Raw genomic sequence first — 16,832 nt, 5'->3', positions numbered from 1 at the left:
TGTCTGGGCTGCCTGGAAAGGCTGACACAGAGGGAGAAAATGGGTTTTATCTAAGTGTCTGTGGCTACTGCACATCATGGCAGTTCTTAGCCAACTTTGCCTGGTCTTAAAAAAGTTGGGCAGGGTACGAGCAAATGGATACTTGGATGGGAGACTATAAAAAAAAAATCACTGAGTCATAGATTAAAACATCCCAGATTAACAAATCAATTGCATGTTTTTCCTATATGGATCCTCTGTGGCGCAGTGGTTAGAGTGCAGTACTGCAAGCTACTTCTGCAGCCAGCTGCCTACAATTTGGCAGTTCAAATCCCACCAGGCCCAAGGTTGACTCAGCCTTCCATCCTTCCGAGATGGGTAAAATGAGGACCCAATATGCTGACTCTGTAAACCGCTTAGAGAGGGCTATAAAGCACTATAAAGTATATAAGTCTAAGTGCTATTGCTATTCTACATTCTCGAACACACTAAGAGTTGAGGTTCACTCAAGGAGGCCTTTACTTTTAATTGGTGTGATCAACAGAACTGCCTGCAGAAGCTGACTGGTCCCCTATCCTTTCAACAGCTGAAGCTGTTGAGGGAAGAATATAGTAGAAGGAACTTGCCTTTACCTGGGCAGGCAGGAGGCAGCTTGAATAGTTGATTCAGTATTTGTTATTTGCAGGAAATTTACAAAACTTTATAAATGGGTGTTTGTGTATATAGAATTGGGGGGTAATTCTGATCAGATCTCGTTATTTATTTATTTTATTTAGCGTATGACGTGTCATACATGGACTAGCAATATATATTAACATTTCATCTCGATTAGTAGAACACAATAAAATATAACTGTTAAAAACATCAATGTTCAAATACCAATGGCTCTAGGCCGTCTAACCATTGAAGCACAGCATCGTTTATATTTTTTTAAAATCAGATATTGGACCAGTATATGCCCTTGGCTTACAGCCAGTCATGATGGGATCTACAGTTTGACATGGGATCCCATAGTCACACTGAGGGGGGAATATTATGCTCCATTTATACAGAGAGTCCCAGCAGATACCATGTGAGGTATGAATCAGTGGTGAGATTCAAATTTTTTTACTACCAGTTCTGTGAGTGTGGCTTGGTGGGCATGGCTTGGTGGGCATGGCTTGGTGGGCATGGCTTGGTGGGCATGGCAGGGGAAGGATACTTCAAAATCCCCATTCCCTCCCCACCCCACTAACCTGCTGTGGCGGCTTTCTGGTTTTGATAAATGTCTGCTGATAAATGTGGAAAGGTTCATTTATCAGATCTCATTTATTAGCTCTCATATCTCATGCTTTTGGCACAGGATAAATACGCCTTAGTGGTGAAATTTAAAAAGTCAAGGTAATCAAACCTCTCATGAATTGATAAGGATACTGTCTGGTCTACAGCTGGCTCTGTCCTGGCTTCTAGCCACTTAATTGCTTTTACTTTGGCTGGGTTTGCACCTGCATCATCTAAGGTAGCATTTCTCAAACTTGGCAGCTTGAAGATGTGTGGATTTCAATTCCCAGAATTCTCTGGAGAATTCTAAACAAGCACGGGTGGGGAAAAAGTCATTAGGAGTCTTTTCTAAATAAATTATATGTTTTCCACCCCGGCATATTTACCTTACTCATTTCCTTGTAGAAGATATCTCTCAAATTGGAAATATTCTGGAATATTGTGACATAGCATGCAATTCGACTAGGAAAGAACGAAGACAAAATGAGCAAATCAATGTTAAGTTAGCTGAGCAACTCAATGAGGAGGAAAAAAAAAACTTTTGGTGATCCAAACAACTTATTACAGCAAGAAAACATGAATTACACTTCTTCAGAGTACAGATAAGCCACTTGGCAGTCCACACTCCCTCCCCACCTCTTAACCAGCAAACTCATGTATTTCAATGGCTATTAGGCTAGAATATTTTACCCAACGTGCTAGTTTTCACCAATGGGTGAATGGGATTTTTAATTGTTATGGGAGATACATGTAGTATATAAGTAGTCTTCAACTTACGATTACAATTGGAAGCAGAATTTCTTTTGCTAAGCAAGGTAGTTGTTAAATGAGTCATGGCCAGCTGTGGTGAATCACTGCAGTTGTTAAGTGAATCACATGAATGTTAAGTAAGTTAATTGGGAAAGTCTTAAATGGAGATCACATGACCTGAGGATGCTGCAACCTGATGCAAATACATGCTGTGGCAAATACATTCTTGTGGTCCACCGGTGGCCAGCAAAGCTGTCAGCAGAATCGGACAGTGGGGAGGAACATGGGCCAGTCCTGGAGTCTGGGGAGGTCTCAGACAAGGGATATGTGTCTGACACAGAGATGGGGCCAAGGCCATCTGAGAGTTATGTGCTGACTCCAGAGCTTCCAGAATCTGACAGCAGCGAGGCAGAGGAACAGGGGGAGCCTGTTCCCAGTGCGCACTTGCGCAGAGCTGCCAGAAGGCAAGAACAGTTAAGACAAAAGGAGTGACTCGGGAGTAAGGCTTGGAGATGATTGGCCCCTCCCATAAGACATAAAGGAGGAGCAAAGGGACATGGGCCTTTGCAGGAAGCAACTTTGTTCATTCTGGTTGATTTAAAATTTGAAGCTCTGTGTTGACTTTGTGCTCGACTTCTGTGTCCGACTTCTGTTGGACTATTCATAAACTGTTTGGGACTCATTACGGGCTGTGAATGCATACAATTCACAGCCGTTGAAATTTAAAAAAAAATGGTTTTTGGGAACAGCATGTGATTGTTACTGTCTCAGGAAGCCTTGGTCAGAACATACATGCACCCAAAGTTTGATCACATGACTGTGGGGATCCTGCAATGGTTATAAGTGCAAGGGCCAGTTATAAGTCACTTTTTTCAGTGCTGTAACTTTGGTCATTAAATGAATGGTTGTAAATTCAGGACTACTTGTAAACACAAAATCCTATATTAAAATGTAGTATATTTAATAAATCATGGTCAGGGAAAGGATGGTTTAACACAAGATACAAAGCCTGGGTTTTCATCTGTACTTATCAGATGCGAAGAGGATTTGACACAAAAGATGACAGTTCCTCTTTGTGTTTCTATGAATACCCCTTTTGTGAGAGTATTTGGAAAAATTGAAATCATGCTAATTGGGCATACCCAGATCTACATGTAAATGTAGACTCAATCATCTAGGCCACAAAAAATGTCGATACGTTTAACTTTAAAGTCTGTGACATTTGAGGACTGGGGCCTAGTCTTAAGAATTTTGAGGATTCTTGCGGAAGGAATGATGACATATGATGAACTATAAGAATAACCTGAGGAAAAAGAGAAGAACCACCTCCAAGGTCTGGTTAAAAAAAAAATGAGACCAAAGCAAAAATGTAATTTGAGAAAATGCCTCAGACTTGACCCTCCTTAATTCTCTTGAGGATAAAAGTAGGGAGGAGGGAGGTGCTTTCAGACTTGCAAGATTCTATTACTGTAACCCTATAATAAAAGGTAGTTTTAGTATTCCTAACTTTGATTTTTAAGTCTGGTCTCCTTGAAGGGTTAGCATATTGTGTTAGCAAGGCAATATGGGCAAAGCAATATGGGCAGAACAGCATCACTCCCATGATTTTTTACATTCCTTCTTGATTTGGGAGAAGTTCTTTCATTCTTCATTTGCTAAGCCTGTTCTAGGGATGGCCTAACAGTTTCTATGGCTGTGTTCGCACAACACACTTAACTGTTACTAATAAAGGAGAATATTTGTAGCTCAGGGTTGACATGAGGGGTCCTTGGTGCTCTCTGAGCTTGGCTGTTTTCTTGCAGACGCTTCATTACCCAAACTAGGTAACATCACCAGTGCACTGATGATGTTACCCAGTTTGAGTAATAAAACATCTGCAAGAAAATAAGCTCAGAGAGCACCAAGGACCCCACACTTAACTGGATCAAGAGAAGGCCTACTGGTTGCATTTGTTTTATGTGCAGAACGAACATTTTGTGTGGTTCCAATCCATTAGTTATTTTTCATTCATTCATCTGTTCATTCATTCATTCATCTGTTCATTCATTCATTCATCTGTTCATTCATTCATTCATTCAGTAAGGCTTTTCTGCAAAGACTCTGGATGGCAAAATATCAAATACACAGTATATTGAACATAATACCATAGGTTAATTTAGAATGCAGGGTGGGCAATTTGTAAATGTCACTGTTGTATTTTCCCCTTAAAATACCTGGAAACTATAACATTTTACGACAGTTTGGTGAGGTTAAATTAGACTTGCCTATCCAACTTTGAGTCTGAGTGAAAATTTGAACTTTTATCTGGTACCTAAACCTGCTTTAGATTTGACACTTGAACCAACACATTCCTACTGGCTTTCAGAATGTGAGATTTTAACCTGAGGAGCCCCAACATTGATTGCAGGTGGAAAGAGGCAACAGAGTGCCCAATAAGGTGACATCAGGCATTTCAGGAATTCAGTGTTAGAGAAAAGAGGAATAAATGGGAGAATTTGGGTTGAGATGAACAGCCTAAGAATTTGGGTTTGTTGTGTTGTCTTCTTTTTTCTTCTACAAGCCATTAGTAGTTTCCTTCTTAATCACCCTCTACAGAGAACTAATATTCACTTCACCTCGATTATGCTGCCATCCTGTGGCCACTAGGCCTCAGTGCATCCCCAGCACCAAATACAGTCCCAACTCACGCAGTCTATAATGTGCTTTCACAGCAGAGTCTGGGGTAGTTCAACTTGTTCTCTGCTTTTATTCTGCCACATATGCTTTTCTGTTTAAACAATCTTTGGGACCGTCTGAAGGGTTAAGGAGTAACAGCCAGACAAATACTAGAGAAGAAATTAAAAAAAAGAATAGACCAGGATGGTCAGGCAGAAGTGGTGCAACTATTTAACACATTCTTTGGCTCAGTATTTGTTACAGCAATGGATTTGTTACAGCAATGGATCATGCCCAGTATTTCCTAGTCGAACCACAGACAACTACAGTGATCTAATACATATCGATTTTACAGAAGACAATATTGAAAATCTACGCAATCTAAAACCATCTCTATCTATTGGACTGGACAGAATATGTGCCTACTTCTTAAAAAAGCTACCCACTGCCATAGCCGAACTTCTAAGCATAATATTTGAAAAATCTTTCAGGACCAGCTCCTTGCCAAAACTATGGTCACAAGCCACGGTCATCCCCATCTTCAGAAACGGAGACCCCAGCCTAGTTGAAAATTACAGACCAATCTCCTTATGCTGCGTCACCTGTAAAGTCATGGAATCAATTATTAACCAGTCCATCATCCTCCACTTAGAAACAAACAACCTACTCTCTAATAAACAATTTGGTTTCAGGAAAAAACTATCCTGTAATCTGCAACTCTTACACTGCAAAAACATATGGACTACACAACTCGATCAGGGCAAAGCAATAGACGCAATCTACATAGACTTCTGTAAAGCCTTTGATTCAGTGGTGCATGACAAACTACTCCTAAAACTAAAATCTTATGGTATCTCTGGACATCTGCATAACTAGATAGAAGCATTCCTGTCAAACAGACAACAAATGGTCAAAATTGGGAGCGACCTATCAAATTCTGTACCTGTCAACAGTGGTGTCCCCCAAGGCAGTGTTCTAGGACCAACTCTTTTCATACTCTACCTAAATGACCTCTGTGATCATATCAAGAGCAACTGTGTTCTCTTTGCTGATGATGTAAAGCTATTCAACACCACAGACAATACTGCTACCCTTCAAAAAGACCTTGACTATGTATCAGAATGGTCAATCAAATGGCAACTTCAAATCTCAACAAATAAATGCTCTGTCCTATATATTGGCAAAAAAAATCAGAAAATAAAATACAGGCTGAATAGTCAAGACCTTGTTGATAATCCAAACTCTGTCAAGGATCTTGGAGTACTCATCTCAAATGACCTAAGTGCTAGAGCCCACTGTAACTACATAGCCAAAAAGGAGTTGTTAACCTAAATTACACTAATAACTAGAGCATACTGAACATTTGCTAGACCAATACTCGAATACAGCTCATCAGTCTGGAACCCACATTACGTATCTGATATTAACACAGTTGAGAAAGTCCAGAAATATTTCACAAGAAGAGTTCTCCACTCCTCTACTCGTTGCAGAATACCTTATGCCACCAGACTCGAAATTCTAGACCTAGAAAACCTAGAACTATGCCGCCTTCGGTCCGATCTAAGTATAGTGTATAAAATCATACATTGCAATGTCCTACCTGTCAATAAATACTTCAGCTTCAACCATAACAACACAAGAGCAAACAATAGATACAAACTCAAGGTTAATCGCACCAAATTTGATTGCAGGAAATACGACTTCAGCAACAGAGCGGTCAATGTCTGGAATATTTTACCTGACTCTGTGGTTTCTTCCCCAAACCCCAAAAACTTTAACCTTAGACTGTCTACTATTGACCTCACCCCTTTCCTAAGAGGTCTGTAGGGGGCGTGCATAAGCGCACCAACGTGCCTACCATCCCTGTCCTATTGTTTCTTTTATTTTTTTTATTTTTCTTATATGTATTCATGTATTCATAACTATGTTTTTACTTATACCTATTATCTTGTAAGCAATTGACAAATAAAATAAATAAATAAATAAAGTCTTTTGACTGTGGTCTGATTGGTCTCCTATGATTCCCACTAGAAGGTCACCTTCATTACTTCAGCTGGGAAAGCACCCAAGTCTTATTTTTCTTTCTCACTCTCACTACTATTTTATAGTTTGGAGCAGCTTCTACATTCTATGGCTAAATATATTCCATGTGAGAAAGTAGTGGAGAAAAGGATTCTTAAAGACAAGATAATAATATGAGCACCTGTAAGACTGTACATGCTCCCACAATTACAACATGGTTTTAAAATAAGTTGCTGGGGAGCTGAGTTTAATCATGGAGTCAAATTCTGTACATGTTTGAAGATGGTCTACTGTTGTTTTCAGGTCAACCTTGACTCTGAAAAAATGTCTTCCATTCATTGAGAGTTGGACTTTTTACTACGTGGCATCTTTCCGTAGTTATGTTGTACAGGTAGACCTTGGCTTACAACAACTCATTAAGTGATTGTTCAATGTTACAATGACACTGAAAAAAGTAACTTATGACCATTTTTCACTCTTACGACCCTTGCAATATCCCCGTGGTCATGCGATCAATATTCAGATGCTTGGCAACTGACTCATATTTAAGACAATTGCAGTGTCCCGGGATCAATGATCACCTTTTGTAAGATTCTGACAAGTAAAGTGAATGGGGAAGCCAGATTCACGTAACAATAGTGGTTCTTACTTAACAACCGTAGGGATTCATTTAACAACTGCAGCAAGAAAAGTCATAAAACAGGGCAAAACTCATTTCAAAACTGTCTTGCTTAGCAACAGAAATTTGGGGCTCATAAGCTGAGAACTACCTGTAACATTTTTACATTTCCATCTTTCCTTTCTCAGCTGCCTCTTGCATAGTCAGTAAATAGATTCCCAGGGTTGAACACCCTAATATGAATGAATAACGAAACTCTTTTTGTTGCCCACGGGGGAATATTTGACCTTTGAATCACAACCCCAATTCTTCATAGGAGAGGCATGGTGGAAATAGAGCTAAAGGTTTTCCGAGTAGAAATGTTAGCTATGTCAACAACCCCAAATAACTTGGCTTCCAGGAAGATGAAGCACAGAGCAAAGAGTCCTCTGAATGTGAGAAAAGACAGAAGCAGCAGCAAAAGGCTTAATTGTATTCTCATGTTGACAGAGAGCAATCAGCCTCTTAATATAGTTTCAGTCAAGGCTGTAATAGAGATTCTATCTCCTGTGCTGGTTAAATATCCAGTAGACATCTCCCAAGTCTGAATTTAGCAATCTAGATAAGCTGTGTAAAGTCAAGACTTGTAGGGTTGCAACCTAATCCTAAAACTATGCTATAAATGGCGCTCCCTCTGCAGTTGCAACTGGATCTTTAGGGTGCATTACCTGTTGTAAAGGTTCGGCAATTCTTCTCGCAGTTCTTTATTGAGTTCCTCAAAGACAGTTTGGGCTTTATAGAATTCCTCTTCAGCCTGTGGAATCCAAATATTAATTAAACAGAAACTGCAGACTGGCAAGGCTGCCAAGTATTCAAAAGTCCAGATTCCGGTTACACCGTCTTCTGCAGAGATGCCTAACCCTTTTTTTTTTGAGACTGGAGGCTATTCTCCAAGAAATGCGCCAAGCCAGGAAAAGTATGTGTGTGGGCCAGGTTAAAAAAAAACAATTAAATTTAATTTTACAATTTCTTTAAATGGTAATTAAAATTCAATTTAAACAATTAAATAGAATTATAGTTGTACAATTGATTTACTTTTTTAAATTTTCTCTTCTTTGATGGGGAAAAAAATGCAATCACTGTAACTTTTGAGAGCCTCTCACTTCTAAAATGTAGGACTGACTGTGGCTTCATGTTATCTCTTTGTGCTATGCTCTTTACACAAAAAGTTAACTGTGTGTAAGCCTATCTATGACTTGTTGACATTCTACAAGCACAGAAAAGCAGAGGGATTTGTAGAGCCCCTGAGCTGCCTTTCTCCATCTTGCTATTTTTTCATTCTATCTTTCCATAAGTTGATGCTTTCCAGATATGCTGGAACTGGAACTCACTTTCACCACATGAGCTGGAAGTTCTGGACAGCGCCATGGCAACACACATGGAAGAGATCAGCTGGAGAAAGGTTGATCTCTACTCAACTTTCCTTCAGCACTTAGTTCTTTCTGTTTTTCCTTCCCCCCAAAATATAAGGAAAAACAAATCACTTGGAGCAGTGTTTTTCAACTTCAGCAACTTCAAGATGCATGGACCAACTCCCAGAATTCCCCAGTCCATGCATCTTAAAGTTGCTGAAGTTGAGAAAGAATGTTCTAGAGAAGAAGTAAGAAGAAGATGCTCTTTATTCTCCATTGCTTGCTACCAGAAGCAGCCTTCTGGATTTTCTCAAACTGCTTAGATGTTGCTTTCTCTCTCTCTCCAGAGGCTACACAGGGAAGCCAGAGCAGTTTTTTCTTTCTGTTGCTCACTTCGGCTTATATATTACTCCTTTAGCCATTGTTTTTCCTCTTTGAATTTTGAAGGGATAATTCCTGACCAATGAAACCATAAGTCCTACAGAATTTGTTTTTAAAACGTAGAGGAAAACAGCTGATGGTTTCCTTTTCTCTGTACATTTAGCTGCTATTCCTCTGGCCTTATCTATCTATGTCTCTTTTGGAACCGGCAAAGTCTCCTTTGATGTAAATATTTGTAGGATAGGAATGCACATTGGCCACCTGCAGGGCTGAAATCCCCAAATGGATCAGTTCAACATCTTTCTGAAGGAGGTTCAGGAGTAAAGTAGACGTCTTAGTCCATTTGTCCCCTTAGCCCAGGGTTGTCAAACTCAATTTTATTGAGGGCTGCATCAGAGTTGTGTTTCACCTTGGGAGACCGGGGTGGGCTTGGCCAGGGTAGGCATGGCCATCTCAACATCACTCATGTCAGGGTTTGTGGTGGCCCAAGCACTCTGCCAATGAAAATGAGCTTCCGAGTGCTGTTTCTGGCTGCGACAGCCTCCTGCAACCTTCCTGAGGCCCTCCCAAACGTTCTTTTCAGTGGCAGGCACCATGGGCCAGTCCTTCACTCTTTCCAGGGCGGCCCCATGGGCCAGATCTAAGCACCCCACGGGCTGGAACTGGCCTCCGGGGCTTGAGTTTGATACCCCTGCCTTAGCCTCTCCATGAAATTCCTCTAGTTCAAAAGCAAGCAAAAAAAAAAGTCTAAAATGTTTCATTTAGCCCACTGGAGGAAAAAGGGGGAAGATCAATGCCACACTTTTTGCCTTAGAACCAAGAACTCCTCCACCAACCAGATTCCTCCAACATATTGATCCTAAGGATGGCAACCAAAGATGGTTTCTAAATCTAATTGGATTCCTCAGAAAGTATTTTTACCTTAGCAATTTTAACTTCATCTTTCTTTTTGGCATTCTGAAGGGTTTCCAAGTGATGTCTGCTGATATCATAATCCACCAGTTTCCGCCCTCTCTTGGCAATTCGCTCCTGTAAAGGAAGAGAACACATCGAGGGTCATCTAGAGACAATGGTCTTCTTTGTGTACTATTTTAAAAGAATGTCTGAATAGCCCTTCTGAATCTGGCCTGCAAAATAATCAATCTTCAAACCACCATTCATTATGCGGGAGAGGAGCAAGATATTGATAAGGATTGTTTTGCACAAGGTCTTGTAGGATTATTGAGAGAATCTCTGCAGAAATTTCATTCAGTGTCTGGAATAAAATTTGGGAGAGAACACTTTTGACTGTGTCTTCGGTATTACAAATCCCACTCAAGAAATATGTAAAAAACTAAAACTCTATGCCAGTTCCTTGTTGCCTGCTCAGTTTGAGCTTCTACATTTTCTGATAGATTTTTCCTTGCAATTCATGTCATCATTGGATTCCAGAATGCTGGTCATTATAATAGGGGATTTGTGTTGGCGGTGTATTGACCTAGCAAAAATGTTGGTATTCCACCTATTTTTATAGTTAGTTATTTTATTTCAGTCACTGACCAGCAAAAAAAAAAAGAGATTTAACTCATTGAATATTAATATAACCTATGCAGTGCAGAAAGGCTAAAGTAAGACAAGCTATAAAATAATATAACAATATAAGAATAATTTTTAGAGGATTATCAACATAGAAATTAATACAATGATATTATACACTTTATATAAGGCAATTAAATGATTGATTAGAACGTATTTTATAAATATCGATGTCAGTGGTGACCAGCATTTTGGGCATAAACTAGAGGTATCAGGATTAAGATTGTCTATGGAAATTCTGTCATCGAGGTCATCCATTGTCATCCATGAGCAGTGACACATCTTCAAGGGAAAACAAAGAAAGTCCAGTTGCCTCTTGAGACAGGCACCTTTGGGACAGGATTAAGATTGTTCTTCTCCTATTGACATCAAAGATCACTTTCCTTTATGCTCTTTCTTTTCTTCCAATCTGACTCTTTCCTGACTTATTCCTCTAGCCATCTTGGAATTTATGTGGACCAACACATCTGGGGGGGCATCAGGTTAGCAAAAAATTATAGTTCTTCAGCTACTTGACTTCTAAGCTCTTCTAAGAAATAAAGAGGCAGAAAATACTTATCAGGATATATAAGAAATATGCTGTCAGGATGGGAAGAAATTTTCCCATCTTTTTTTAAAAAGTATTTTTTTAATAAAAGAAAAAGAAGTGTGTGAGTGTGGATGTGCATGTGCGCATGGAAATAAAAAGTGTCTGAACACACATGCATACATTTAAAAGAAAGAAAGAAAGAAAGAAAGAAAGAAAGAAAGAAAGAAAGAAAGAAAGAAAGAAAGAAAGAAAGAAAGAAAGATTGATTCAAGAATGAGCTGATCCTTCTTATGATATTGGTGATATATTTCCCCTAAAAAATGTTAGATGAAGGTAATGCCCAGATGAATTCTTTGCAAAAAAAAAGATTGAATTTTATATGTAAACTATAAATATTTTAACAGGTAAAACTGAACTTCTTGGCATTGTATTTTGTTCTAGATGAGGGGTGTCAAACTCGCGGTCCATGGGCTGGATGCGTCAGGCGTGTCCACGCCCATGCCCAGTTTAGCAAAGGGGAAAAAAGTTGTGATATGTCACATGACAAGGCCGTGACAACTTGAGTTCTAGATGGTAGATACCGTATCTGCACACAAATCCAGAAGTACAATACATACTTTAATTTCATTGAACTGACTCAAGTAGTTGTCCATGGTCCTGATTGCTTGGTCTGCCAGTTTTTCCTCATAATCTTCCCATAGGAGATCATTGCTCTGTAAGGAAAGAGAGGCACTTTTCAAAATGCTGTTGAAATAACCCACATGCAGTTATTCTTTTCCCTCAGGAAGACCTGGAAGTTTACAGGGTCACTCTAAAAATAAAAGTATAGATCTTTTATACAGAATAAACTGGGAATAAATAAGAGGAATTGGTTTAGTTTCTTCCTGCACATCATTTTATTCCATTGGGGTTTTTTTGTATTGAGCAGCAGGACAAATGGTATTAAAAGGAAGAGAAAAAAAATAGTGTCATTTAGAACTGAAATATGGGATATATGCCCTACATCAGGGGTCCCCAACCACCGGGCCGCGGACCGGTACCGGTCCGTGGAACATTTCCTACCGGGCCGCCGATTTGCTGGGCGCCGCCATCTTGTTTGACAAGAAAGTGCTTCCGGGTGAGCTTTTCCGGTTGGAAAGCGGCGTTTGGGTCCTGAAGGAATCCTCGCACCTTAGTTTCATCGGGGGGGGGGGCTTCGAATGAAACTAAGGCACGAGGATTCTTTCAGACCCAAGGCAAGGCGAGCCGAGCGGCCGTCCAAAGCGAAGCCCATTGACAAAGGTACAAAGGAGGAGTTGAAGGTGGCGGGGAGAAGTGGGGGATGGCTGGCTGGCCGGTCGCTCGGCTCGCCTTGCCTTGTCATGCGTGCTGATGCCGGTACCGGGCCGCGGATCATTTTGTGATGCCGGTACCAGGCCGTGGCACAAAAAAGGTTGGGGACCACTGCCCTACATATTTGCAAGGATATTCTGGCATATTGGAAAATTAAGAATTCTGAGAGCTGGTTTCTTGTAATAGTTACAGCTAGGAATTAGTGAGAAGTCTAATGTTTCAATTTAAAAAGTCAGCCCTGATACCTGGAATATATCATAATTACCTGAACTATGGCCTTCAATTCTTCATATCCATTCCATTCATCACAGTAAATTTCTTGCAATGTTTCAGATACTTTCTTGGAACTTTCATGCATTCCTAGAAAAGTCAAAATAAATGATAACAAAAGTCACTATTAATCTAAGTCAGCTTGTTCTACTGATCAGTGGCTGTATTTGCATATTACAGTAAGCCATGTTTTAACCAAGGTTTGCTAAATACCCACAACTGAATAGGTTCACTTCACCCACTATGTTAAATTACAAACAACAGTTTACAAATTGGACTGTTCGGGTTCATACAAGATACTAACTAAATTTTAAAAAAGGCTTTCTTATGGTATAACATGATATGTGAACTGGGAAAATGAGGAGAAATGTTCATTAATGAGCCTGGTTTAAAATCAAGTTGCTGGAATGTCAACTCTTTGGTGAAGTTTGTGATTACATGATGAATTTAATCTCCCTATTAGATGTGATTAAAATGTGAAAACTGCATTCTGAGGCAACAGGTACAGCTTCCTAACTTCCTAAACTTCCCATCCTGTATTTGTGAAGAGAGCTAATTGGCAGATAAACGTACATAAATTGGAATTAAAAGGGTTTTCTCATCCTCATTAGTGGCAGACCACATGAAATCAAATCAGTAATGAACCTTCTTGGGTCATTTCCTTACAGGGATTTTGTGTAAGAATTAAGGGTCAAAGTGACATATATGCTGCCAAGAAGCCCCTTGATGGAAGGCCTGGATTTTTAATGGTCTTAACAAGGGCTCAGAGATAAGAAGCAACATTTTATTTGTTTTCTTTACAGGTAGTGTCTCATCCAATACCTGCTGACTTAACTTGGAAAACATGCCATTCTAGAATTTGGGCTTTCTGTACCTTTCACAGCAATGAGGAAAGCCTTCAGTTCTTTGTAGAGTTTTTGCCCTTCGATCTGAGGGGAAAGAAAGGGAAATTGTACTTCTAGCATATTTCTGCATGTCATTCTTATCAGAATACTGTTCTTGGACTTGGGTCATTGCCAAGTCTGTAAACTTCAACTCCCAGAATTATCCATTCAGCATGGACAATGCTGAAAATTCTAGGAAGCTGCCAAATTTGGGCAAGATTGCATTCAAGTTTTTATAGGTCTCCCCCCGCACCCAGTGTTCTTACAATCCAGGAACTTACAGAGACAAGGTCTGTGCATATGTAAGAGGTATGTTTTACTGTATTACCATAAACTTAGCATCCCACATATTTATAGATAAAGCATGATCAGAATCTTTCATAGCAGCTTAGTTTCAGGTTGAGCTTGTATAAAAACATTTTGAGAGTCTTAAACAAAACCCAGTGTAGAGATATTTTGGATTCTGGAATGCCAAAAATGCTAGCTAAATCTGACCTAAGCTTGTATATCCACCACCACCAAATTTCCAGAAAGCAAGTTGCTCCCACAGTTCCCTCATACAACCTGCTGCTGCTGGAAATTATAAGCACTTTGTTCAAATTGTTCATCTTTTGTTTCCACGGTTTTCCCCAGTTTCTGCAGAACCTATGGAAGAGACAGAGAAAGAAAAGAGAACTGAAGCAGTTATTGTCCATCTTGTCCTTCACCTGTCCAGTGAGTTCCCCACCACAGACTTATTTTAGAGACATGCATCTATGGAATGAATGGTGCCTTTGTTTCCATTAGTGGCACTGCATTGAAAGAACAGTGCCAAATTCTGCTTCTAGCAAAGAGCCCTCAATCATTAGTCTTTCCATGAGAAAGGGTGGAATAATACTTGCTGTCCCATATCTCTCTGTATTCAGGCAGATAAACATATATGGATTCTCCAGTAACTTGAAATCCAATAGAAATCCTACTTAGGCATCCAGATTTTCCATGTCATATGCGGGAGATGGCAGAGTCTCTTTCTTAAGGGTGCTAAATTTGAGCTGAGAAACTCCAGCTGACCAGGAGAGGGCAGCAAAGAGACAAAGAAGCTGCCAACTCTTTGTCACCAGAGTTGGCAGCTTCTACAGTACATCTAGACTCATGATGGCGAACCTATGGCACGCGTGCCACAGGTGGCACGCAGAGCCATTTGTGCCGGCACGCGAGCTACAGGCAAACTTACTTCCCTGCACATGTGTGTGCCTCACAGCTGATTTTCAGTGGGTTTGAGGCCTTTTTCGGCCTCCCAAAGGCTTGAGGAAGGCTTCTGCAGGCTTCGCAGGCCAAAAACTAGCCCTGTTTCGTCACTTCTTGTTTTTCTGAAAATACCGGAAGTGACGAAACTGGGCTAGTTTTTGGCCTGCAAAACCTCCAGAAGCCTTCCTCAAGCCTTTGGGAGGACGAAAAAGGCCTCAAACCAGCTGAAAATCAGCTGTGAGGCGCAGTGCAAGTAAGGAGGCAGTGGGGTGGGTGGGTGGGGATTGGGTGAGCATGCGTAGGGGGCATGGGGGATGCATATTGCCTCCTGGGTGCTGGCATATGAGCGTGAACATGCAAGCGCGTGCACAATTTTTGGCACAGGAGCCCAAAAAGGTTAGCCACCACTGATCTAAATGCTTTTAGAAGTCATTTGCAGCCCACTCTACTCTTTGCATGCATTTATTTTCCATGCGAAACAGTCCCTCCCCCATTACAGAAGTGTGATGAAGTTTGCTAGAATAACCACATGATGCCCATCTGTCAGTTCCCATGATTAGCCTAGATGACTTCAGCACTCTTCCCTTTTTAGATATTTGTACCACATGGAGGATATGATAAGAAGCATGGAATGAATAGGCACAGCCTTGCCTTTTCTTGGTTGGTCCATGCAACTTTCCTTATATTGTATTCAAATTACTAACCAAAAATGAGATAAGCACATTTAAAAAAAAAAAAAGTAAAATGAACTGATCCTTGATGTCAAATATATGGCTAGGACTATAAAATCCAATGCGTGTAATCTCAGGTATATTTAACTGGGATATTATCATTTAGCAATAATATAATAATATCCCAGGTTTTTTTTTTTTAAAGCATAACCTTTGTTTACATAGAAGGGGAGCACTAACAGATAATCGCTAGATGAAAATACAAAGAATTTCTGTAACTTTACGTGGCTATCTTTTAGTCATCTGGATTTTTGCAGACCGGATCTGATAACCTTAAAATAGACACTATCTTGACATACAAATAAGAAACTACAAGCGTCTCTCTGTATCAAATGATTCCATACCATTGTGGTTTCTACATGCAGTTGCAGACTTCAGAGGCAACAGCTGTACTATTGTTTACAAAAAGATTTCCCTCTAGAAGTTTGGGGATTATAATTACCCACAATTTCCAGGAGTGACAAAAGGCACTAGCCTGGGAGAGGTTGTTTGTATGATTGCAGTTCCTGAAATTAAACTCTTCTGAGACATTGGGGTCAGAGGAGGTATTCAGCAGGTTCTGACCAGTTCTGGAGAACCAGCAGCAGAAATTTTGAGTAGTTTGGAGAACCTGCAAAGACCACCTCTGACTGGAGATTTTACAGTATCCTTCCCCTGCCACGCCCACCAAAGCCACGCCCACAGAACTGGTAGTAAAAAAATTGGAATCCCACCACTGATTGGGGTCCTTTGGTTGGACCATACATTCTTCCAGAATCTTTCAAAAAGGACTAGGCTGAGAGGTAAAGGAAACATGACTGAGCATAAGATTTGCTTACAGAAGATTCCAGTTTCAATATCTGGCACCTCTGGGGCAGACAAATATAAACTTTACTGGCATAATTCAGCATTCCATCATTTTAAGTAACCCTAGTATTTTGGCTAAATTCAGTCCTGGGGTGAAATTTCATGCAATCACTCATCCAGTCCTACTCAGCATAAACTACTTTGAATCAGAAGACCAAGGCAAATCTCTGTATCCTCCTTGGAGTTTTACTGTTCTGCCTCGATGGACTTCTTCAGGCCACTTTCATTTTTAATGCAAGAGATAAATGGTCCTTTGGTAAAACTGTAGTCACTGACAAAGCGAAAGGCATCAGGAGAAGTGGTTCGATTTGGAAAAGCCACGCAGCTCCGGAGCAACTAGCATTTAGAGCATTTAATGTTGAAAGTGGTTTCCAGTTCCCA

General features: G+C 40.2%; 1 protein-coding gene across 1 annotated transcript in view; it reads right to left on the bottom strand.

Annotated features, from left to right (window-relative positions):
* BIN2 (bridging integrator 2) overlaps positions 1-16,832 on the bottom strand; it is a 35,635-nt gene that overhangs the window by 10,902 nt on the left and 7,901 nt on the right. Inside the window, exons 2-8 of the mRNA XM_026714809.2 lie at positions 14,212-14,292; positions 13,638-13,692; positions 12,759-12,853; positions 11,779-11,874; positions 9,979-10,086; positions 7,993-8,078; positions 1,626-1,701 (exon numbers count right to left, since the gene is read on the bottom strand). Coding sequence (XP_026570594.1) covers positions 1,626-1,701; positions 7,993-8,078; positions 9,979-10,086; positions 11,779-11,874; positions 12,759-12,853; positions 13,638-13,692; positions 14,212-14,292 — 597 coding nt within the window. The remainder of the gene's footprint in view (positions 1-1,625; positions 1,702-7,992; positions 8,079-9,978; positions 10,087-11,778; positions 11,875-12,758; positions 12,854-13,637; positions 13,693-14,211; positions 14,293-16,832) is intronic.

This window comes from Pseudonaja textilis, chromosome 2 (genome assembly GCF_049901715.1).
Source record: "Pseudonaja textilis isolate UNSWEBS1 chromosome 2, rPseTex1.2, whole genome shotgun sequence".
Lineage (NCBI taxonomy): Eukaryota > Metazoa > Chordata > Lepidosauria > Squamata > Elapidae > Pseudonaja > Pseudonaja textilis.
Note: the sequence above shows the minus strand (reverse complement) of the source record. Positions and strands in the feature narration are given on the sequence as shown.